Source organism: Babylonia areolata, chromosome 26 (assembly GCF_041734735.1).
Source record: "Babylonia areolata isolate BAREFJ2019XMU chromosome 26, ASM4173473v1, whole genome shotgun sequence".
NCBI lineage: Eukaryota > Metazoa > Mollusca > Gastropoda > Neogastropoda > Buccinidae > Babylonia > Babylonia areolata.
Genome location: NC_134901.1, coordinates 20,340,190 through 20,366,228, shown reverse-complemented (window position 1 = coordinate 20,366,228; position 26,039 = coordinate 20,340,190). Strand labels below are relative to the sequence as shown.

Sequence of the window (26,039 nt, the reverse complement as noted above, 5' to 3'; positions counted from 1 at the left end):
AATTCCAGCCTCGCTGTCGCCCACTGTTGCACCTTCCCTGAGCCAAGGCTTCAAGTTCCAGCTGAAGCTCCACCATCTGAAGCTCCACCATCTGAAGCTCCTTCCGAGGCGATGTAGATATCTTCCCTATATCAATCAATATACAGCGCAGTCGCCAAGTCCCCAGCACTTCTTCTAGTCAGTGAAAGGGATGACGATACAGCGCGCACCGTATAAATTTCGCCGTGACGACTGATCCAAACGATTATCCTGACAATACAGTGTTTTAACTTGTAATCTTCAAAGGCCTTATATGGGAAGAGCCGAGCCGACAAATAGAATTTTAGAAGCGTGTACATCCTGTAAAAATGTTCCTGTTTTAAGGAAATACGCCATATATCCTTTGTTTGTTTGTTTGATCTAATCTCGACAGTTTCTTGTCAGTTAGTTTTTTCAGTAAGGTTTGTTGACTTGTTTTGTTTTTTGGGTGTGTTTTTTTTAAGCTTTTATTTCCGGTCACTTAGTTTGGTCATGGATTCATTCAACAGTTAACTCGTGAAATTGTTTGGACAGTTTTACTGATATGAACCATCCCTAGTTTATGTTTTTCTTTCTTTTTAGACTTGGTATTGTTTGTTGTTGTTGTTGTTGTTGTTTTTCCAAGGCAAGGCAATGAGTTTATTTCGTGTGCCCCCTCAGTGGGGGCATTGAAACATTACATACGTTCATCATTTACACATATCCAATAAATACAAAAAGAGTGATGTCAAAAACAAGAAGTAGGCTCATTCGTTCAATCGCCTAATATACACATTGACAAGTACTATTTCACTCATGTTGTTTTTTTTCCCTTTGCAGTTGATCGGATACCTGGTTTTGGAACACACACACACACACACACACACACACACACACACACAGTCACTCACTCATTCATTCATTTTGATTACTTTTTGAATTCAGTGGGTTTTTGGGGGTGTTGTTTTTTTGTTGTTGTTTTTAATTATATATATGCTGTAGTGCAAAAGGTTTCATGATTTCAGTCTTGTTGAAAAAAACCCAACCTTTCTTTGTAATGGGACTTGCTGAAAGCAACAATGTTTTGACTGGATTACATGCATACGTTGAACTTCCTCTGTCTTTATTTCATTCGTGTATTTTTATATGTGTTTGTGTGTGCGTGCGCGCACACTCGTGTGTGCGAATGTGACACGTATTAAGCACACACCGACTTTTCGACGGTACATCATACCAAGCAATGATTTTTTTTTTTTTTTTTTTTTTTTTTTTTTTGTAATACAAATATTAATGGGACACAACTCACACACGTAACATTTTTTTTCGAGCAGGCTATGTGTATACTCCCTTGGTCTGCTTCAAATCAATGCAATTTTCATTATCCCCAGCATCGTGACGACAAGAGTGATCTTTCTGCAAGGCCTTTAGTGAATGATTTCTGTCGATAATACTGAAGATGATGATGGTCAAATGTTTGCTAATGATCAACACAGTTCTCGCAAACACATGCAACAAAGAATCATTCTGATGTCTGAGACGATAAACCAAGGCCCTGTGTGTTGCATGTGTGTGTGGGGACGCGGGGGGGCAAGGGGGAGGGGCGGGGAGATTTGGGGGGTCGAGGAGGGGGGGTGGGGTTAAACTGAGCATCCAAGACCTGTCACTAATGCTGCGAGTCTTCGAAATGGTGTCAGGAAGTGGAGGGGGAGGGGGGCGGCGGGGGGCGAGCACGTACATGCGTATGTGCATGTGTGTGTGTGTGTGTGTGTGAGAGAGAGAGAGAGAGAGAGAGAGAGAGATTGTGTATGTACTGTATGTGTGTGTGAGTGTGTGTGTGTGTGTGTCAGTGTATAAAAGCACTGTGTGACTGAGTGCGCGCGCGCATGTATCTGTGCAAGCGTGTGTGTGTGTGTGTGTGTGTGTGCCAGTGTGTGTGTGTGTGTGTGTGTGTATGTTTAGGTACGTGAAGTTCGAGGTCTGGGTATGTATTCATTTTAGTTGTTTTCCGTTTTTTGTTTGTTTGTTTTGCTGTTGTTGTTAGGCTTTTTAACAAAGTTTAAAAGCTATTTTCGTGTTGTTGTTTTTTTATTATCTTTTTTTTTTTTTAATTATCTGCTTTGTCTGAACGTTTGTACAGTGGCATTCTTTCCGTTTTCAGTAAAGCCACGCTATATGATAATCATTTGCAAGACGAATACTACAGTACAATATGAAAATATGATCACAGCTTTTCAGTGATAGACTGAATAATCATAGTATGGTTGGAAAGTCATATTTCATCTAACTTTATAGAAAAGGAAAAACATAATGTTGGAAAGTCATAAACACAAACACACACACGTATATATATCTGTGTGTGTGTGTGTGTGTGTGTGTTTGTGTGTACACTACATATATATATATATATATATATAGAGAGAGAGAGAGAGAGAGAGAGAGAGATTTGTTTTCATTCACGGTGCAGCTGGTGAGCATCATATTTCAAATAACTTTACATATCATACTCAGTGATGTCTCATCAAAAATGATTATTGTAAGCAGGCTTAACCACCACCACATCCACCACCCTCGGGCCCCCAAAACTCACACACACACACACACACACACACACACACACACACACACACACACAACGCCTTGGGAAGCCCTTGAAAACTGACAACTCCGAAATTTTTCAGCAGCACATCTGCTTCCGCCTCCCACCCTCATCCTCACCCTCACCCTCACCCCCATCACCAGCCCCATCCACCCCTGATCCCGCATCTCCGCCTTCTCCGGCATTGCGACCAACCACGAAAACCTTCTATTCTTCTGCTTACACCGAACCCCTCCACCCCCCACCCCACCCACACACACACACACACCTCTCCCGCATCCCCCGACCCCAGACGCCCCCACCTCCCACTCCCTTACCCCATTCAATACCCCCCTCTCAGTGCTTCCACTTCCCCTTCATCGGTCGACAATGTATGCAATGTACTCAAAATACATATCAGAGCCTCCTCCCTCTCTTCTCTTCCACATACATCGTTGTTTTGCTCTTCTCCCGTCCCCCGCCCCCCCACCCCCCCCCCCCGCACCCTCCCCCCACCCAGCACTCTCCCCCCACGCCCCCCACCCCCACCCCAAGCCCCATACCCCACCCAATTTGATACGCTTCATGGCATCGTAATCATACACCTCTTGTCTAAATTCCCATGCCCCTCAGAATAGAAGGAATAGATGGAAAGAAAGAAAGAAAGAAAGAGACTGAGCAAAGTAAAAAAGGGGGGCGGGGGGTTGGGGGGGGGGGGGTGGTGAGAAACTGTGACGGGGCTTATCTGTCTTGTCTGTCTCCAGCCTGAAGGGGGAAGCAAGCAGGCAGTGTTGGGTTATGGGTTCCTTCTGTTCCTGATAGCTCGTCAGTATTCTCTCTCTACACCCATATACACACACACATAGCTCGCTCATAATTATTAGACACACAGACTGACAGACACACAGGGACACATACACCGTTCACAGGAAGACAGACAGACAGAGACAGATTAGACAGACAGAGACAGACAGAAGGACAGAGAGAGCACTGAACACCATCGCATTCACACACACGGCGTGCGTGTGAGTCAGAGTGCGCGCGTGCGCGTGCGCGCGTGCGCGCGCACACACACACACACACACACACACACACACACACACACACACACACACACATACACACAAAGACATACGCCGGCATCCCCCACACTATTACACCGACCCATCCACAACACACACACACACACACACACACACACACACACACACACACACACACACACATACACATACCACCACCACCACAACAACAACAACACAACGTGACGCATCACACCACACCACAACACAACACACCACATCACACCACACCACAACACACCACACCACAACACACCACACCACATCACACCACACCACAACACAACACACCACACCACATCACACCACACCACACCACAACACAACGCATCATAACACACAACAACACAAAAAAAGCCATTGTCACACCATGTCACACCACACCACACCATACCACACCACACCACACCACACCACACCATACAACACCACACCACACCACACCACACCATACCACACCATACCACACCACACACAACCACACCACACCACACCACAACACGTTTGTCTTCGTGTCCTCATCGCATGTGCGTCAAACTCTTTAATAACCTTATTAGATTTCCCTTTTCCTCTTCCCTCCCCACCCATTCCACACACACACCCTCCCCGTCCCCCAGCCCCCACCCCCCACACCCCACACCCCCTTCCCTTTTCCACGCTCCGCCACTTCCTTCGCCGCTCCTTTTTCCTACATACACTGATCACAAAAAGTTATGGACCAGTTTGGAACCTGCTGTTTTTTTGTCTCGTTCCGGCAGCGCAGGTCTAATTTAACCAAATTTAATTAAAGCGGCTTGATTTTGGCCTAAGTTTCCCCCCGTCGGACCTAGTAGGTTAATTAAGGGTGATGATTTTTTTTCCCTCGATTTCTTAGGTCAGCATAATTATGTGCAGGGCCTCCGGGGCAGTGTCAGTGCTTGAACTGACCCTCATTCCTGTGTGACTGAATGCACTGACGCACTGCAGAAGATCAAATTACGCACGTTAAAGATCCTGTAAGTGTGTAATCCATGACGTCAGCGTGTGGTGGGTTATGAAAACAAGAACATACCCAGAATGCATATCATCGACAACGGTGGGGTTACTAAACAAAACGGTCTTGCACATAAAATGTCACATGCCTGTCTACCGCGCGTACGAGTGTGCATATGTATGCGTGCGTGAAATCAGACTGGCGTGAATCAGAAGAAGAAGAAGAAGAAGAAGAATGGTATTTATATAACGCTGAATCTTGTGCAGAGACAAATCTACGCGCTTTCGCACCAGTCATTCACACGCATGCATAACTCTAAAACTGCAGAAAGTGAAGACAATGGACAGGCAGGAAAGGGAGGCTATCTTGTGAAGAGGTGAGTTTTCAGGCCAGACTTGAAAGAGGCTGAATGCGGAGACCTGACGAAGCGAAAGAGGAAGTTCATTCCAAATACAAGGTCCACAGACAGAGAAAGAACGGCGTCCAACAGTGGAGTGTTTGAATCAAATGGTACAGGAAACGATTGATGAGCGCCCAAAGTCAACTCCCATAGCCGAATGGTTAAAGCGTTGGACTTTCAATCTGAGAGTCCCGGGTTCGAATCTCGGTGACGGCGCCTGGTGGGTAAAGGGTGGAGATTTTTCCGATCTCCCAGGTCAAAATATGTGCAGACCTGTTAGTGCCTGAACCCCCTTCGTGTGTATACGCAAGCAAAAGATCAAATACGCACGTTAAAGATCCTGTAATCCATGTCAGCGTTCAGTGGGTTATGGAAACAAGTACATACCCAGCATGCACACCCCCGAAAGCAGAGTATGGCTGCCTACATGGCGGGGTAAAAATGGTCATACACGTAAAAGCCCACTAGTGTATATACGAGTTAACGTGGGAGTTGCAGCCCACGAACAAAGAAGAAGAAGAAGAACTCCCAGTCGGTTTTATCCAGGGAGGCTGCCTTGTTGTGCAAAAGACTACGTGTTTGTAAAGCGCTTAGAGCTTGATCTCTGACCGAGCCGTGGGCCTTTATAAACATGAATATCCGCATCATGGTAAAAATGGTAGTGAGTGTTCAGAAAACAGCGATGTATGTGGCCAAGGTAACTAAGCACCAGAGCTGTTTCTTTGTACATTGTACATTCACTTTTTTTTTTTGTATTGGAAAACCGCGCCTATCGTTTATAATCCATCACACATTTTTTGGCTGAAACGTCCTTTTTGTTTTTTGGTGTTTTTTTCAAACCCACTTCTCAAGCTGTTCATGGTATAGGGTACCTGAAACAGGGAGGAGGAGGAATTTTGTTTAATGTCCCGTCACACATATCGGTGATTGAAGACATTTTGTTAAAGTATTTGCCGCTCAGTGGTGTATTCCGTTAGCAGCCAGCGGTGGGTCCATAATTACGCTGCCTGTGTAAACTATATGTCCCAACTCTCGACTCTTTTTTTTTTTTTTTTTTTTTTTTTTTTTTTTAACATGCCTGTATTTGATGAAGTAGTAGTCCTTAACTTTTTGTGAACTCTATACACGTACAGTATCAGAGAGTCTCTTCCATCTTTTCATCAACAGCAAAACACAGCAGCCAGCATGGTGAACAGGAAGCAGGGAGGGGGGAGGTGAGGGTGGGGGAGTGGAGAGGAGACGAGGTGGCGGTGGAGGGTTAGGAGGTAGGGGGGGGGGGAGGTAAACACTTAGAGTTCCAGACCACCACCACCAATCCTTTCATATCTGCTGATCTTTTCGCTTCTGTGCCAGTCCGAGGAAAGGAAGAGGTTGAACTTCGCAACAGTGCTTGCCTCTCGTCTCTCGCCCTGCACTCCACACTTAGCAAGGGTTTGTGAGTGTGAGTGAGATAGAGACAGACAGACAGACAGACAGCCCTGCAAGAACAACAACAACAACAACAACAACAACGGGCTTTGTTCATTCATTCTTGTCTGAAGTTGATCGTTTCATGACAAGGGTGTGTTTGTGTGGTGTGGTGTATGTGGTCTAGTGTTCAGTGGTTTAGCTCGGCGAGTGTTTGGTGGTATACTAACTATACTGCAGTTTCAAGACTGGCGAAAAGGCTTGGTAAGTAAGTCTGTGGTTGCTTTGCGTTGGTTGCTTGATAATACGTGAGTGATTGTATACTAATGTATGTGTTGTTTCAGTTGTTGTTGTTGTTTTGCATTGCGGTGTAACAGCTTGAAAATGACGGCCGGTCAGTAGAATGAGTGAGTGTGTCTGTGTGTTCAGGGGGTGGGGCGGGAGGTGGGGGGTGGAGAGCGAAATACTCTGTGTGTGTGTGTGTGTGTGTGTGTGTGTGTGTGTGTGTGTGTGTGTGTGTGTGTGTGTGTGTGTGTGTGTGTGTGTGTGTGTGTGTTGCATGCGTGTTCTTGTTGCATGTATATTCGCTCCCGCTGTGTATCAATGTACTACAATGAAAGTAAAGATTATTCTGTGTGTGTGTGTGTGTGTGTGTGTGTGTGTGTGTGTGTGTGTGTGTGTGTGTGTGTGTGTGTATTTTGGCTTTGTGTTGTTGTTTTTATTTTGTGGTATTATTACTCAGTATGAATCTCAACCATTTTCTTCTGTCACTTACTCCAAGTCTCTCCAGGCATCCAGTCTGTTTCTCAGAGTGTCAGTCACATTCAAGAAGTGTTTCTCAATGCTTTCTCGGTTGCGTTCTTTTTCGTTCTTGAAATTGCAGTGTCCTTGTACTACTGAAGTACTTGCTTGGGTTTGTTTTTCGTAAAGCATGATTTTGATTTTACCATGCATTTTGTAGTGTAGTAGAACTCCTATCAAAGAATGGCTGGGCCGCCGCGTGGGGAGGGTGGAGGCCGGGGGGGGGGGAGGAACTACAGCATTATCGCTTACTATAAACTATAGCGAAAATAAATAATGTAGCATTGTCACTGAGTATTGTCTCTCTTTCTTCTAGGTGACAAGAACCCATTGAGGCATAATGGAAAAGCTGTTCGTCCATTTCTTAGCAGTAGTATCTGCGACCCTGTCAATGAGTATTACATCACTTCCGGCGATAGATGAGAGAGCTGCTTCTTCGTCTTCGTCTTCGTCTTCCTCCCCAAGCGGGCAGTATGGTGGGTAAGTGGGTAAATCAGTGTTGATTCTCAGTCTGTCTCCGTTCGTCTGTGGCCAGTTTCGTCCAATGTCCGTGTATCCGAATTTTTTAAATCCATGAACGAACATTGAGACCGTGCTGATTTGGCTCATCAGTGTGTGTAAATGATGTGAGTGTGTAATAAACTGGTGTTTCGGTTGTGTGTGTGTGTGTGTGTGTGTGTGTGTGTGTGTGTGTGTGTGTATTTCCACTGATTAACTAGTCTTTGACATTTTGTGTAGTTAAACAACACTGTATGACAAAACATCGGCGACTGTTTTCTAGTTGAACTACGCCGTGTGTGTGTGTGTGTGTGTGTGTGTGTGTTTGTACGTACGTGCGCGCGTGCGTGTCCATAAATGCGTGTCCCGTGTATGTGTGTCTGTGAGTTTATGTGTATGTGTATGTATGTGTGTGTGTGTGTGTGTGTGTGTGTGACATTTTTGCTTCCAGTTACCAAGTACTGCAGATTCAGTTCCACAATCAGCGCGATGCCACCATACATCTGCAAGAACTCACCACCAAGTATCCGGTGGGCAGAGATCGCTTGTGTTTTTGTTGATGTTGATTTTGTTGTTGATGTTGTTGTTCATAATATCATCGTCATCATCATCGTCATCGTCATCGTCGTCGTTGTCATCATCATCATCATCATCGTCATCGTCATCATCATCATCATCATCATCATCATCATCATCATCATCGCCGTCTTTGTCGTCGTTGTTGTTGTTGTTTTTGTTGTTGATCATCATCATCATCATCATCATCATCATCGTCATCATCATCACCACCATCATCATCATCGTCATCGTCATCGTCATCATCATCATCATCATCATCATCATCACCGTCGTTGTTGTTGTTGTTCAGTGTTATTGCTGTTGTTGTTGCTATAGTTGTAGGTCTTCCACAGAGGGCATTTAACTTCAGTCACACCAGGTCAGATAGAGATCAAAAGTTCAGATGAAATGCCTGCGTGTCTTCCTCTTTAAAAAGCAGGTGACGCAGCAATCTCCACCCACTCATCTGGCGAAAACCTTCAGCAGCTCAGTCTCGAAGTGCTTCAGCGAGGCTTGTCGTCACGTAGGACTCACCATCAGTCTCAAGAAAACACAGGTCATGGGAACCCACAGGCGTGGTCGTGGACTGTTCAACACCCACCATCTGAATCTGATCATGAACTGGAAGACGTGGACTGTTCAACACCTACCATCTGAATCTCTGGTCATGAAATGGAAGATGTGGACTGTTCAACACCCACCATCTGAATCTCTGATCATGAACTGGAAGACGTGGACTGTTCAACACCCACCATCTGAATCTCTGATCATGAACTGGAAGACGTGGACTGTTCAACACCCACCATCTGAATCTCTGATCATGAACTGGAAGACGTGGACTGTTCAACACCCACCATCTGAATCTCTGATCATGAACTGGAAGACGTGGACAGTTCAACACCCGCCATCTGAATCTCTGGTCATGAACTGGAAGACGTGGACTGTTCAACACCCACCATCTGAATCTCTGATCATGAACTGGAAGTTGTCAACGACTATGTGTACCTGGCAGGGTCAACGATCTGAGACTCTTGATTCCGGGCCAAGCAAACGTATTGGCAAAGCCGCTACCACCGTGTCGAAACTGACAAAGAGAGTGTGGAATAACAGTGAGCTCACAGAGCACACCAATGCCCAGGTCTGTAAAGTTCGGGGTCCGGAGAAAACCCTCATGTACAGCAGTGAAACGTAAGACACTGCGTGCCAAACAGGAAGGAAAGCTCAACGCCTTCCATGTGCGCTGCCTTCCTAAGCATACTGAACGTCCCTTGGCAGGACAAAGTCTCCCATTACACTGTCAGTGCTCGAGAGGACTGGGATATCCCAACATGTACACGCTCCTGAAGCAAAGACGCATGCGCTGGCTCGGACACGACGGTCCGGCGGATAACCAGAAACCTCTTCGGTGTACGGAGAGCTGCCTCGGGAAAAGCGCTCCGCATACAGGACCCCGACATTTGTGTTTGTATTTCTTTTTATCATAACAGATTTCTCTGTGTGAAATTCGGGCTGCTCTGCCAAGGGAGAGCGCGTCACTACACTACAGCTCCACCCTCTTTTTTTTTCTTTTTCTGTACTTTTTTTTGTATTTTTTTCCTGCGTGCAGTTTTATTTGTTTTTCTTGTCGAAGTGGATTTTTCTACAGAATTTTGCCAAGAACAACCCTTTTGTTGCCGTGGGTTTTTTTTATGTGCGCTAAGTGCATGCTGCACACGGGACCTCGGTTTATCGTCTCATCCGAATGACTAGCGTCCTGACCACCACTCAAGGTCTAGTGGAGGGGGAGAAAGTATCGGCGGCTGAGCCGTGATTCGAACCAGTGTGCTCAGATTCTCTCGCTTCCTAGGCGGACGCGTTACCTCTAGGCCATCACTACATCGCTACAAAGATGTCAGTGAAAGAGACTTGAAGACCCTGGGCGTCAATCAACCCAGACACGTGGAGAAGCTGTATCCTCTTGAACGATCATACTGAAGGCAAACAGTGCACAAAAGGCTTCTTCCGGGTTTGAAGAGCCACTTGCCCACAAGACAGAGGCGAAACGTCAAAGAAGGTAGGCCCACCAGAGTCTGACAGGCACACCAGCATCAAACTTCGTCTGCCCGAAGTGTGGGAGAGAGACTGTGGTTCACGAACAGGCCAATCAAGCCGCAAAACACGCTACGCCAGAAACGTCACCAAGAGCATTAGCTGCATCGTCCAGTGGAGTGATGGCCTAGAGGTGACGCGTCCGCCTAGGAAGCGAGAGAATCAGAGCGCGCTGGTTCGAATCACAGGCTCAGACGCCGAAATCCCCCCCCCCCCCCCCCAGTAAAACTGCACGCAGGAAAAAATATTTAAAAGAAGGGGGGTGGCGCTGTAGTGTAGCGACGCGCTCTCCCTGGGGAGATACAAATACTGAGACCGAAGGGCATGTACTATGTTTTACCATCAATACATAAATGTGTGTGTGTGTGTGTGTGTGTGTGTGTGTGTGTGTGTGTGTGTGTGTGTGTGTCTGTGTGTGTGTGTGTGTGTGCGTGAACATCTAATATAAAACAAGTTCATGTCTTTCACTGAACACCAACATAACCAAGCAAAATCAAACCACCTTAACACTGACACCAAGAATGCTGGCATCATGCTGGGTGTCTGTGCGTGATTTGCATCTGTCTGTTGTAGCTGGACGTGTGGCGTGGTCCTATAAATGGGACGGTTGACGTCATGGTAGCTCCGCAGCTGATAGATGACGTCATTGGATTCGCGATGGGCAGGGGCGCGTCATACGACGTCAGAGTGGCTGATGTGCAAAGGTGGGTCAGATCAGAATGTGGCGGAAGGAGGAGAGGTGGGGATGACGGATAGGTACTACTACTGCTACTGCTGCTGCTGCTACTGCTACTGTTGTTGCTGCTACTACTACTACTGCTACTGCTGCTACTACTAATACTACTACCGTACAAGTACTGCTGCTGCTGCTGCTACTACTACTACTGCTGCTGCTGCTACTACTACTACCGTACAACTGCTGCTGCCTCTGCTGTTGCTGCTACTACTACTACTACTACTACTACTATTACTACTACTACTACTATGACGACGACGACGACGACTGCTAATAAACATAATGATAATGATGATAATAATAAACAATAATAATAATATTACTATTACCGCTACTACTGCTGCTGCTGCTGCTTCTACTACTGCAACTGCTGGATGCTGCCGCTGCTACTACTACTACTACTTATTCTACTACGAATAATGATAATAATGATAAATGATACTACTGCTATTACTGCTGCTGCTACTACTACTACTGTTTCTACTACTGTTGCTGCTGCTGCTGCTGCTACCATTTCTGCTACAACTACTATCATCACCATTATCACCATGATCAAAAGTCATGATCATCATCACTGGGAGCTCTTATTTTTTCCTGTCGTGAACAGACTTCTGGAAAGCAGCATGGACCACCTTGATCCCGGTCACCGTCAACGTCGCTCAGCGCATATATCTCCCCACATTGTGGCACAGCGCTACCTTCGTTTCCGACAGGTGGACATTTTCGCTCTGTATGATTTTTATTTCTGAACAGAACGCACAATTTTAATCAATAAAGGAAACATGCCAGGAGCCAGTTGCATTGCTCAGACGGAAGAGCCTGGTATGGTCGTAACCTAACCCGCTACTAACTGTGTGTAGTATGGAACTGACCAATGGCGTAGTTCGGTCAACGTAGGCATTTAGTCACGTGTAACTGTCAAAAAGTTAGAACCAAGCAATGCAACTGGCACCAGGAGCCTAATTTGGGTAATATTGTCTTCTTCTTCAGATATTGGTGAAGTTAATTATGTGTCTTTTTTCCATTAAAATGGGTTTGCAATGGGGGACTTATATACTGGTAATGTTAATGATGCGTCTTTGTCGATAAAATGGGTTTGCAAGGGGGGAAATAGATACTGGTTATGTTAATGATGCGTCTTTGTCGATAAAATTGGTTTGCAAGGGGGGAAATAGATACTGGTTATGTTAATGATGCGTCTTTGTCGATAAAATTGGTTTGCAAGGGGGGAAATAGATACTGGTTATGTTAATGATGTGTCTTTTTTCATTAAAATGGGTTTGCAAGGGGGGAAATAGATACTGGTGATGTTAATGATGCGTCTTTTTTCATTAAAACGGAATTGCAAGGGGGGAATTAGATACTGATGAATTAGATACTGGGGCTTAGATACTGATGATGATAATGATGTGTCGTTTTTCATCAAAATGGGCTTCCAAGGATCGGGGGTGTGGGGGTGGGGGGCTTAGATACTGATGATGTTAATGATGCATCTTTTTTCATCAAAATGGGCTTCCAAGGATCGGGGGTGGGGTGGGGTGTGTGTGTGGGGGGGGTGGGGGGGGGGCTTAGATACTGATGATGTTAATGATGCATCTCTTTTCATCAAAATGGGCTTCCAAGGGTTGGGGGTGTGGGGATGGGGGGGCTTAGATACTGGTGAACGTTATGATGCGTCTTTGTCATCATCAAAGTGGTTCCTTCTCGAGACACATAATGATCGATCAACTTCCCCTTGCGTTTACAACTTTGGAACAGATTCGGCAGTTTCTGCGTTACACACGGTTTAACGCTACCCATGCTGACGTCATCGTGTCCAACCTGGGGAGAACGTTCAAGAGACGTGCGACACCTTACGTCACTGTGAGTGTTCAGTCAGACTTCCTTTTTTTTCCCCCACTTCTATTCTCTGGTTTGCCTGCTTCATCCATTTAGTCCCTTCAGCGCATACAAAACTCTGCTGCCCGACTCGTCCTCAGAAAGAAAAGATCTGAGCACATCACTCCTCTTTTGCAACATCTCCATTGGCTCCCTCTTCACACAGAATAAAGTATAAGATCAGCACTCTATGTTATAAATGTATTTACAAATCTGACCCTCCCTATCTTTGTGGCTGCCTTCACCTCCACTCCATCTCGCTCTCTACGATCGGCTTCGGATCAACTATGTTTACGCATACCCAGATTCAAACACTCCACTGTTGGACGCCGTTCTTTCTCTGTCTCTGGACCTTGCATTTGGAATGAACTTCCTCTTTCGCTGCGTTGGGTCTCCGCACTTAGGTCTTTCAAGTCTGGCCTTAAAACCCACCTCTTCCCAAAATAGCCTCCCCTTCCCTGCCCCTTCCTTGTCTTCAGTTTCTTCAGTTTTAGAGTTGTGCATGCGTGTGAATGACTGGTGTGTGAAAGCGCTTTGATTTGTCTCTGCACAAGATTCAGCGCTATATTATTATTATTATTATTATTAAAAGGGGGAGGGGGTTAGGATGGGGAGTGAGGGGAAGAAGGGTGACTGGGAAGTGACGGGGGTGAATTTGGGGTTGGGGTGGTGGTGGGATTTTTGGTGTGTGTGTTTGCGCGTGTGTGTGTGTTTGCGCGCGCGCGCGCGCGTGTATGTGTGTGTTTGCGTGTGTGTGTGTGTGTTTGCATGTGTGCTTGTTCATTCGTTCGTTCGTTCTTTTGTTTAAGGTCTCTCCAAAAATTGTGATCACTGACGACAATCCACCACCTACACCCGCTCCACCCCTGCACACACACACACACAGAGACAGACAGACAGACAGGCATGCCATGATGACACATTTTTCTAGGGTACATGTTTTCTCCTTCAGACAACTGTTTTGTATTTTGTGGCTGCCTATAAGATTTTTTTTTTTTTAATTTCTGACTGTGAACGACCATGCGCGACAGGTACGTCAGAAGCAGTCCCGTGACGTCAACAAGAGAGTTGTCGTCATTGAGGCGGGCATGCACGCGCGGGAGTGGATCGCTCCAGCCATGGCTCTCAACATCATCTACAAGGTCAGGGCTGCGCGTGTGGTTATATATATATATATATATATATATATATATATATATATATATATATATATATATATATCCACACCACGATTTTTGTGGGGTTTTCCTCGATATGCATGAATGCAAATCTGTGGAAGAAATAATCAACAAATTGTAAAGAGTGGTAACTCTCTCCGTTCATAAGGGACACAACTTCAAGTCAATGCTGCTTGAAACTACCGATTCAGCTGGCACACAGGTAAATAAAAGGTACATTGGAATAAAACCCAGACACTTCCTCAAATAAAAAAGGAAGCACCGGGCCTGTCCTTATACCGATCATTTGACATGTGCACACTGCAACAATAACAGAAGATAGTTTCTTGACAAGCAATCAAAAGCTTGAACTTATTATATGTATACTTCAATAGTTTCAAACCAACTTTTTTTTAATATCATAAACAGACAAATACTTTTTCAAATCATAACAATTTGTATAGAAAACAAAAACAACACTAACAACACACAAACAAAAAGAAGAGAGAAATATTGAACTTATAATATTAATGAGAACTGAAGAAAATGAAGAAAGAAGGAGAAAAAAAAGAAAAGAAAACAAGACGTGACACATAGAGAGGAAGAAAAGAGCACATTTTTGGTTGGAGGATGATATATATATATATATATATATATATATATATATATATATATATATATATATATATATATATATATATATATGATAGTCAGTCGTGTCCGACTATGACCATCAGAACGGCAGAGGAGGCAACTGCTGTTCCGACTATTTGGGCTAGAATTTGATTATAGTGGAGAGTGTCTTGCCCAAATACATCCCCACTCTCTCGGCCAAGAAGGTTTTAGGACAGTCGGCGTTGGGATGGTTCCCAAAGGCCAACTAGCCCACAAGGCTGCAGCACTAAGAGCCAGTGCAATTTTGCCTCCTAGTCTGGGAGTCATAGTCCTTCACAAAAAGACTAAGCTGTAAATGGTTTCCCATTGACTGGAGAAACCATTGATAATACAGCTCTCACTTTGCTGTTGGCCCAAATGTAAACTTATGTCAATCTGTGATATAAGCCGAGTGTTGGGCAGAAAAGGTTGCCAACAGCACCCGGTGTTCCCAGGCGGTCACCATCCAAGTACAAACCGGGCCCGACGTTGCTTAACTTCGGTGATCGGACGAGAACCGGTGTTTTCAACGTGGTATGGCCGTTGGCTTGGATGATACAAAAAGAAAAAGGCATTTCAATATACTTTCAATACATGCACAGTGTCATGAGTCCATGACTCATGAATAAATAACTGTCACAAACATACATATACATACGCACATGTACACTTATAATTGGTTGCATGTATATATACACACATACACATACACACATATATGTGCATGCACATGCATGTACACATACACACACACACACACACACACACACACACACACACACACACACACACACACATTTGTTTTTGTTTAGGTCATTCGACCAATGACAAATAATTAATCCACTTCCTTTCAAAGTTATTTAGTCTTAATCCTAAACAATGTGCATATTTTTCCAGTTTATATTGTTTCTTAGGTTCCTCCTGGTATGTTTCAAACCAACTTCCTTAGAAAAAAACACACCAAAATGATGATTGGAAAGTCTTGGGTTGGGCTGTGTGGGTGTGAAACCACTGAAATGATATGCAAGTCCTAAATTCTTAGACCTATTTTACCGGCAATTTTCGTGCATTGATGAAACAATGTTACCATTAGTAGATGTTGTAACCCATTTTTTCGGTCGTTTTCGACTGTGTTTTGGAGGGTTATTTTAATGAGAACTGAAGAAAATGAAGAAAGAAGGAGAAAAAAAAGAAAAGAAAAAAAGACGCGACACTTGCAAGCCTGCATTGAAGATTGTCTTGTTGAATATGACGACGATGATGTTGATGACACAATGATGCCGATAAAGATGTTGAGGATGATAGCAATTATTATGATGATTGCGTGGAAGAAAAGACATTTGCGTCAAGAAATAACATTTGCAATAACCTTTTTTTTTCCAAGAAGTTTACAGTGAACGCGAAGAGGGGCGTAACTATTACTCCCATGTCACAGTCTGGCTCCGCGACTAAGCCATTATTGTCGTTAGTAGGGGGCTTAGTAGGTGGTGTCCTAAGTTCGTTGAATCAGAACAGGCACCTACTTAACACCACCGAAGTGACTCAGCAGCAGTGCAGGGTCTCCTCTGGTGTGTGGCCTCCTGGCGACCTAATATCGATGGTTCCCTGCGGACTGCCGACGCTGGAACTGTGACGGACGAATCCGGGTGTGGCCGTGTATGGGGGGAATCTAAGTGAGCGGCGTGGGAGTAATGCCACTGAAACGGTGCAGATGATGGGGCAGCAAAAAAAAAAAAAAAAAAAAAAATAATAATAATAATAACTAATAATGATAATAAATTACTCCTGTGTCAAATCACAACAACTGTCAAAATTTCAAGATTAATTAAAGTTTGGCTCCATTTGAGGTGTGGAAAATTTCAAGGAACGACATAATCAAGAACACAACTAGGTTTATCATAATGTTTGCATCTATTGAGGTAAAATATGTGTTAACATTCCTTAAACCCTGCATAAAGGTGTCCTAAATAACATTGGAAATTCTGGTGAATTTACTAAGTCATAACAGAACCCATCTGCCAGCAGAAAATAATTCACACACACACACACACACACACACACACACACACACACACACACACACTAAACGCATGCATTGTTTCAGCTGGCCTTCAACCCAGACAACGATCCTGACATTGAACAACTGCTGGAGAAATTTGACTGGGTCATCATCCCTGTCACCAATCCTGATGGCTACATCTTCAGTCAGAAAAATGTAAGATGTTTTTTTCAATCAGTTAAGTATAACCATGTTTTTTCGTATTTTGGGGGGTGGGGGGTGTGGGGGGTTGGGTTTTTTGTTGTTGTTGTTGTTGTTTTTTTGTTTGTTTTGTTTTGTTTTTTTGTTTTGTTTTGTTTTGTTGTTGTTGTGGTTGTTGGGTTTTTTTCATCGATGTGATACGATTTAACTAGCAGATGCGTTATTGTAGAATGATTTTTGTTTTAATGGGCGCCATATAATGATACAATATATAAACTGAATCTAACACTATAGATGATTAATTTTGTATCCTGTATCAGCTATATTGAAAGCGTTTCCGAATTTATCCATCCTGAAACAGCTGCAGAATACCCTCTTTTGCTAGCACACAATGATTATAACATGATGAATAAATCATGATAAAGATTAGGCTAAATGTATTGTGATATTATGGTAATAAAGGTTGTTGCTGTTTGAATGCAAGTGTTTCTTGCACGACATTCCGCGATAACATAAACCTACACTTAATGTAACTTTTGCAACTGGAGCTGTTGTTTTATTTTTCTTCATTTTATATGTACAATGAAAAAAAAACAACAACCTACATTGTTTACATATAGATAAGTAAATTGGACAACGATAAAACGATAAGACTTTGACATGTTGCATAGAATAGGATCTATATCCTAACACATGTTTGTCACATGCTGCCCCAGTCTTTGCACTCCTATTATATTGTGTACTATTTTATGCTGTGGGGTAAGGTTGGAGAGGTCTGTGAGTTGTGAGTGATGTTAGGCTGTTTTCAGAATGGTGAATTTTGCGAGTTTTTGTCTTAACATGTTTTTGGGTTGTTGTTGTTTTTTTTTTTATTCCTGTGTCTCATTCATATCACTTGTGTTGTTAATTGCGTTTAAACCACAAGGTAAGGGCTGTATGAATGCACATTATGATAAAAATGGTAATTATTCAGGATAATGGTTTTCTTCTTCTTCTTCTTCTTCTTCTTCTTCTTCTTCTTCTTCTTCTTCTTCTTCTTCTTCTTCTTCTTCAACATTATTCTTATTCTTCTTCTTATCATTCTGTGCTATGCTATGCTATGCTATGCTATGCTATGCTATGCTATGCTGTGCTGCAGATAACGACACGACTGTGGCGGAAAACACGCACAACGCTGTACGCTTTCGGTCATGTGCACTGTTACGGTGTGGACGGTAACAGGAACTTCGGCTTTGAATGGACGGACACTGCTGGTATGCATGTTGTGTTCAGTTTGTTTGTAATACAGACTAGTTAGGCAAGCCAGGGATTATGTACGGGTGATGTGTACAGGTATGCATGTTGCATTCAGTTCGTTTGTAATACAGACTAAATTTAGGCAAGCAGGGGTTATGTACGGGTTATGTGTACAGGTATGCATGTTGCAATCAGTTTGTTTGTAATACAGACTAAATTTAGGCAAGCAGGGGTTATGAACAGGTGATGTGTACAGGTATGCATGTTGCATTCAGTTTGTTTGTAATACAGACTAAATTTAGGCAAGCAGGGGTTATGTACGTGTGATGTGTACAGGTATGCATGCTGCATTCAGTTCGTTTGTAATACAGACTAAATTTAGGCAAGCAGGGGTTATGTATGGGTGATGTGTACAGGTATGCATGTTGCATTCAGTTTGTAATACAGACTAAATTTAGGCAAGCAGGGGTTATGTACGAGTGATGTGTACAGGTATGCATGCTGCATTCAGTTTGTTTGTAATACAGGCTAAATTTAGGCAAGCAGGGGTTATGTATGGGTGATGTGTACAGGTATGCATGTTGCAGTCAGTTTGTTTGTAATACAGACTAAATTTAGGCAAGCAGGGGTTATGTATGGGTTATGTGTACAGGTATGCATGTTACATTCAGTTTGTTTGTAATACAGACTAAATTTGGGCAAAACAGGGGTTATGTAGGAATTATTTGTACAGGTATGCATCCTGCATTGAGTTTGTTTGTAATACAGACTAGTTAGGCAAGCAGGGGTTATGTACGGATTATTTTGTACATGTTATCGTCCTTAACAAAGTAATATGTTTATCAGTGACTCCCAATCGCCCCCCCCCCCTCCAACCGCCCACCCACAACCATCCCACCCCACCCCCACACACACACATCATCTCCACCCTCCACCTTCTTCCATGTGCGAGTTCAAGTTTCCTTACATTGTTAACTGGAATAACTTTCTGGTTTATCCAGACAAAGGAGGCAGTTCCAATCCCTGTGACGACAATTTCTCCGGTCCTCAAGGGTTTTCGGAACCGGAAACACGTAACGTGAGGTCGCTGCTGTTGCGACTGCGCACCCGCATCGCGCTGTTCCTGTCGCTTCACTCTTTCGGGCAGTTCTTCCTGTATCCCTGGGGCTACGATTCCAGAGCGGTCTTAGAGGATGAGGCCGACTTGGTAAGACAGAGAGAAATGGTGTGAGGCCTTCATCAAGAGTGATGTGTCTCAGTGCTGAGTGCTTTTGTTGTTGTTGAGGGTTGTTTTGTTTTTTTGTGTTGTTGTTGTTTTTTTGGTGTTTGTATGTGTGTGTGTATGTGTGTGTGGTGTTGTTAATGTTCAGTGTGTCATATTGCTGAAAAGAAAAAAAGTTTCATGTCATATTGCTAATCTGCAGTGTGAGTGATAAGAAACTCTAGGGAGAGCTGGACAGTAGAAGGTCTTCAGTGAAGAAGCCCCCTTCAGTCAGGTGTTTCGGCCCTTGACTCCTTACACTCTAAAGGGGGCTGGGCCGCACCCAGGTCATGACTGCTGGCTGCCCTTGTATTGCCGCCTTTTTTTCCTGGTCCTCAGCAGGTTCGAACCCACGCCTCCAGGATGGTCGTCATATTATTATCTTTTATGTGTAATATTGCTGATGTTCAGTGTTTCATAGTGTTAGTTTTTTTCATGTGTCACATTGCTAACATTCTGTGTGTTGTATTGCTGTTTTTGTACTCTTAGTTTTATTGCTCGTTACTATAACATGTTACATTATTGCTTTTATTGCGAATATGTCATGCGTGATATTGAATATGTTCTGTGTCATATTGCTTTCAGTCAATGTACGATACAGCTAATTTTCAGTGTCACGTTTAGAATTCTCAGTGTAACACAACTATTTTTCATTCGAGTGATGTTATCCCACAGCGAGCAATCACAAAGTAAACAATTTTGCAGCAAGTATGAATTAAAACAATATTGCATATTACGTTCTATTCTTTTCTTCTTCTTTTTTTTCAGTGTTTTATCTTGCTGATTTTCAATGAGTCGTTTCGCTATTCTTTTATTCAGACACCAGGCGGTAAGTATGTACGTCTCCAGATGATTTCTTATGAATGTATATTTTGAATTTGAGAGGCCAAAGTTAAACATTTGTGGATTTGTATGACAAACAGAATATAAATGTAGGCTGATGATCTGAGTTTGAAGCAGGTTGCTTCTCCTTGCTAATTATATTTTTGATTGTCTCCATAAAGTGCTCCGACTGACCATACTCACACGCACACCCACACCCACACCCACACACACACACACACACACACACACACATGGACGCACATACACAGCAAAATTGAATAATTGCAGAAAAAAAGGGAGAAAATTCATCCGCCTTTTCTTTCTTTTTTCTGTCAATACACGTGCAGTTCTCTTTCCATACTCATCCTGCAAGACGTTATTAGATATATTTTCTGCCTTCAGTATGAAAAAAAAAGTATATATATATATATATATATATATATATATACATATATATAATTCCTCTTAAAGAAAAAACATGATAGATTAACAAATTGACGCTCTGATTACAAAACTGTTCAACAAATATTTTTTTATGGGAAAAACATATATTTAAAAAGATATAGCTTTGTTGTCTGTAAATTCATAGATATTTGTCGTTTGACTCCAGTACACACAACATCACATATATTAAAGCATAACCGCATTCAGAGCAAGAATTTCCATGAAAACAAGCAACACAAAAATTAAAGTAGTAAAATCTAGTGTTGACTGAGCAAAAAAAAAACCAACATGTCATAGACACTGAAACACAAGATAAGCCAACATTCACCTCCCCACTGCATACAAAATCATCCATCTACATGCACATACGGGCACAATAGCTGAGGAGCGAAATAGCCGAGTGGTTAAAGCGTTGGACATTTAATCTGAGGGTCCGGGGTTCGAATCTCGGTAACGGCGCCTAGTGGGTAAAGCATGGAGAATTTTCCGATCTCCAAGTGTCAACGTATGTACAGACCTGCATGTGCTTGAACCCCTTTCGTGTGTATACGCACGCACGTTAAAGATCCTGTGATCCATGTCGGCGTTCGGCGGGTTACGGAAACCAGAACATACCCAGCATGTACACCACCGAAAACGGAGTATGGCTGCCAACATGGCGGGATAAATAAACAAAACGGTCACACACGTAAAATCTTACGTGTCTGAGTGCGTATGTGTATCTGAAATCTAACTGAATGGCACAGGAAACGAAAGATGAGTACCCAGTGGCAGCCTGTTGTGCAAATGACCCAGAGTTTGTAAAGCGCTTAGAGCTTGGTCTACCGACCGAGGATAAGCGCTAAGTATCCAGGTCCTAGAGAGGAGCGGCCTGCCCAGCATCGAAAGCCTGCTGACCCAGTGCCACCTACGCTGGACAGGACACGTTGTCCTCATGACAGACAGCAGGATCCCGAAGATGCTCTTGTATGGCCAGCCGAAGGAAGGCCACCGCGAACTTGGAAGACCCTGCAAGCGCTTCAAGGACACATTGAACACAAACCTCAAAGCCTGTGACATAGAAATCGCTTCCTGGGAAACTGATGCCCTTGACCGCTCTTGCTGGAGGATGCTGTGCTCTAGTAGCATAAAGACGTTTGAAAACGGAACGCTGGCCAAGCGTGAGTGAAGGAAGCAGGGCTCAACTTCTGGAGACGTTTTCCCTTGCAACACCTGTGGGAAGTGCTGTGCATCCAGAATCGGCCTCTTCTCCCATATGAGGACACACACCGACAGATAAGCCTGCCTGCCTACTTGTCCGTCGGTCCGACGGGAGACCAGTATATATATATATATTATTAATATATATATATATATATATATATTATTAAGTATCCATAATCATTCATTCATTCACACACTCAATTACACCCCTCTCCTCACACATGTGTACGTCAATCAGTACATACTGACAAACAACACAGCACGCCAGCAATGCTACATCATAATGAAGGGTTCCAAACATCGTAGAATGCATTATCTTATTCAATGAAATAAGATGCAGGCTACGACTGTGTTGCAGAGAGAGATAGCCAATCAGTTTGCTGATGTGATGCTGCAGAGAAACAGGTGGTATCAGACTGGGTCCTCGTCTCAAGTGCTCTGTAAGTGGGTTTTGTTGTTGTTGTTGTGGGTGGGCAGGGTGGGGGGAATGGTGTGTGTGTGTGTGTGTGTGTGTGTGTGTGTGTGTGTGTGTGTAGGGATGGAGATATGTGTTTGTGTGTGTGTGTGTGTGAGGGGTGGGGTTGCGCGCGCGCGCGCGTGTGTGTGTGTGTGTGTGTTGGAGTGGAGATGTGTGTGTGTGTAGGGGTGGTGGGGTGAGTGTGTGTGTAGGGATGGTAGCGTGTGTGGATGGTGTAGGGATAGTGCAGGGATGGTGGTGATCGTGGTGGTGGTGGTGTATGTGTGTGTGTGTAGGGGTGGTGATGTGTGTGTGTGTGTAGATGTGGTGATGTGTGTGTGTGTGTGTAGGGATGGTAGTGTGTGTGTGTGTGTGTTGGGGTGGTAATATGTGTGTGTGTGTGTAGGGACGGTGGTGTGTGTGTGTGTTGGGGTGGTGATGTGTGTTTGTGTGTGCGTGTAGGTGGTGTGTGTGTGTTGTTAGTCGATTTTATATCCTGTCACAAAGAGTGATATTAGAATGTGAAAAAAGGTGGGGAGGGTGGTGGTTGTGAAGATGATGGTGGAATAATGATCTTTGTGTAGGAAAAGTGCCCTGGGTGTGTGCACTGTGTGCGCTTTCTCTGTGTGTGTGTGTGTGTGTGTGTGTGTGTGTGCGTGCATGCGCACGCACGTATATGCATGTGTGTGTGTGTGTGTGTGTGTATGTGTGGTTGTGTGTATGTGTGTATATGTGATTACGGATTTGTAGCTGTATGTGCATGTGTGTGCATTCTGTTCTGTTGTATTTTATTCTGTTCTGTTCTATTCTCTTCTATTCTATTCTCTTTTATTCTGTTTTGTTATATTCTATTCTGTTGTTGTTGTTTTTTCTTTTTTCTTTTTTGTTCTTTTTTTTTTGTTCTTTTTTTTTTTTTGGTTCCATTATGTTGTGTCGTATTCTGTTATGTTCTATTCTCTTCTATTGTGTTCTATTCTCTTCCATTCTGTTTTGTTATATTCTATTCTGTTCTTTTTTGTTCCATTATGTTCTGTTCTTGTTCTATACTGTTAATTTTTTTTTAAATTCTGTTCTGCTCTATTCTGTTATATTCTATTCTGTTCTGTTCCGTCTATTCTATTTGTAGATGCAGCGGCTGGAGCTTCTGACGACTTTGCGCGGGGAGGGGCGGGTGTGAAGTATGCTTTTACCATAGAGTTGTCTCCCTCAGATGCCAGCCACTATGGTTTCCTGCTTCCTCCACGACAAATCGCCACGTGAGCTCTCTGTGTGTGTGTGTGTGTGTGTGTGTGTGTGTCTGTCTTTTTCTTCTTCTTCTTCTTCTTCTTCTTCTTCTTCTGCGTTCGTGGGCTGCAACTCCCACGTTCACTCGTGGGCTTTTACGTGTATGACCGTTTTTACCCCGCCATGTAGGCAGCCATACTCCGTTTTCGGGGGTGTACATGCTGGGTATGTTCTTGTTTCCATAACCCACCGAACGCTGACATGGATTACGGGATCTTTAACGTGCGTATTTGATCTTCTGCTTGCATATACACACGAAGGGGGTTCAGGCACTAGCAGGTCTGCACATATGTTGACCTGGAAGATCGTAAAAATCTCCACCCTTCACCCACCAGGCGCCGTCACCGTGATTCGAACCCGGGACCCTCAGATTGACAGTCCAACGCTTTAACCACTTGACTATTGCGCCCGTCTCTGTCTGTCTCTTTCTCTCTTCGGATATATATATATATATATATATATATATATATATATATATATATCAGTCTCTGTCCCTGTTTCTCTCTCTCTCCCCTCTCTCTCTGTCTCACATTTGTCTTCTATTACCACTGGTGTGGTTGTGATGTTCTTTGTTGAAATGTGGTCAGCGCATATTAATGGTTTGCATTTCATCACATTGCGTTTAAAACAACCAAGCCATATTGCATAGTATCGTATCGTGTCATAAATAAAAATGTAGTTGTTTTCACGACACAACAGTCTGTGTGAAATTCAGGCCGCTTTTCAAAAGGAGAATCCTTCGCCACTATGCAGCTCTATCCTTTTTTTTTCCTTACTGTCAGCAAGTGTATTCGTTTTTTCTGCATAATTTTGCCTGGAACAACCCTGAATGTTGTCATGGGTTCATTGACGTGCTCAGTTCATCAGGTGCTGCCACACATGGGCCTCAGCCCTCGGATTATCTTCTCAACCGAATGACCAGCACTGACACAGGTCACCACTGATTGATGGTCTAGCGGAGGAGGAGGAGGGGCAGGGGGAGTGGGAGTTGGAGAGGGAGCGGAGGGGGGAGATTATGAAACTCTCGATGGGGAGAGGGGTGAACTCAAACCCGTGGGCTACTCGACTCGCTTAGTTTCCTTAGCACTTTGGCCACTGCTGTCCACTTTCGTGTGGTTTCAGTGTAGTGGAGGACCACTGGCCAGCCTTCAAGGCCATCGCCTTGACCATTTGGCACCGGCTGAACGAAGCTGACCCCCATCACCACCACCACCACCACCACCATCACACCCCCACATCCACCAGCACCAGCACCACGAACCCCAACAACAACGGTCGCCGCCACAGCGTCACTTCTTCTACCTCCACAGCAGCGGCAACTGCCGGCAGGACCCACGGCGGAGATGGCTTAACGGAAGTGACGATCGAGGGACACACCTTCCGGTTGAACCTGAACGACCCTGCGGTGGCGCAGTGGATGGAGTACTACATCAACCTTCTCAATTACAGGAACGGGAGGCCAATGGGGTGAATGATGATGTGGAGGTGGTGTGGGATGATGGAGAAAGTTGCTGGTGGTGGTGGTGGTGGTGGTGGTTTTGCATCTTGGACGGAGGAGTCCTTTTAAGGGTGGAATATTGTGTAATCATCACTGGAGACGCAGAAAAGATTTTTTTTTCTTTTTTTAAGAAGTAGAAAGGAACGGAAAGAAACAATACAATCAAAAAGGTTTCCAGGATTCAAATATTGCAAAAAGTGGCGTGGAACATACACACACGCGCGCACTCACCCATACATACACAGGCACACATATACATATGTATACTCTCACACACACTCACACACACACAAATATATATATATATATATATATATATATATATATATATATACAAGCAATAAAAAAAAATGATTGAACCTTTCAAAGATTAACAATTACATGAACCAAAGGAGACCTTTCTGTAATTTTTTTAAAATAAGTTCTCCTCTCATTGCCTTACCCTTTCGTAATCAGGATGACACGTCAGAAAAGGATAACCACGTGTTGGGTTTTTTTGGGTTTTTTTCTGAGGATTTAACAGTTGATTTGTGCTTAACTTTCATTTGCAATATCCTGTTATCAATGTTTCGTTTTCGCTTGAGCTTTTTTGTTTGTTTGTTTCACTACATTTGATAATGTCTATTCTACATTCGCTATTTTCTTTTCTTTTTTTTTTCGCTAACGCCTTATGTGCGTTTTATTTTCAATATTTGATTTCACAATGCGAATGTTTGATGTGTGTGTGTGTGTGTGTGTGTGTGTGTGTGTGTGTGTGTGTGTGTGTGTTATATTCAGGGTTCAATTTGATATTGCCAATGTTTATTGTGTATGTGTTACGTTCAGTA

At 43.7% G+C, this 26,039-nt stretch overlaps 1 protein-coding gene and 1 non-coding gene across 2 annotated transcripts; one reads left to right on the top strand and one right to left on the bottom strand.

The window, feature by feature from the left end:
- The first annotated feature begins 6,368 nt into the window (after nt 1-6,368).
- On the top strand, nt 6,369-25,464 carry LOC143300478 (carboxypeptidase B1-like). The gene is made up of 13 exons (XM_076614186.1): nt 6,369-6,698; nt 7,552-7,715; nt 8,185-8,263; nt 10,953-11,083; nt 11,723-11,828; nt 12,874-12,978; nt 14,025-14,135; nt 16,909-17,019; nt 18,143-18,257; nt 19,242-19,447; nt 22,332-22,413; nt 23,557-23,686; nt 24,837-25,464. The coding sequence occupies exons 2-13, from the start codon at nt 7,576-7,578 to the stop codon at nt 25,183-25,185; spliced, it is 1,665 nt and encodes a 554-aa protein (XP_076470301.1). The 5' UTR covers nt 6,369-6,698; nt 7,552-7,575; the 3' UTR covers nt 25,186-25,464.
- LOC143300877 (5S ribosomal RNA) lies at nt 15,235-15,352 on the bottom strand. Its single transcript, XR_013057702.1, has one exon. It is a non-coding gene; the product is annotated as a 5S ribosomal RNA (ribosomal RNA).
- Nucleotides 25,465-26,039: the final 575 nt, after the last annotated feature.

Coding starts and splice junctions, on each gene's coding strand:
- LOC143300478 (XM_076614186.1), top strand. CDS start 7,576: ATGGAAAAGCTGTTCGTCCATTTCTTAGCAGTAGTATCTGCGACCCTG. Junction 11,084..11,722: donor AGAGTGGCTGATGTGCAAAG/GTGGGTCAGATC, acceptor TGTCGTGAACAG/ACTTCTGGAAAGCAGCATGG. Junction 11,829..12,873: donor GCTACCTTCGTTTCCGACAG/GTGGACATTTTC, acceptor ACTTTGGAACAG/ATTCGGCAGTTTCTGCGTTA.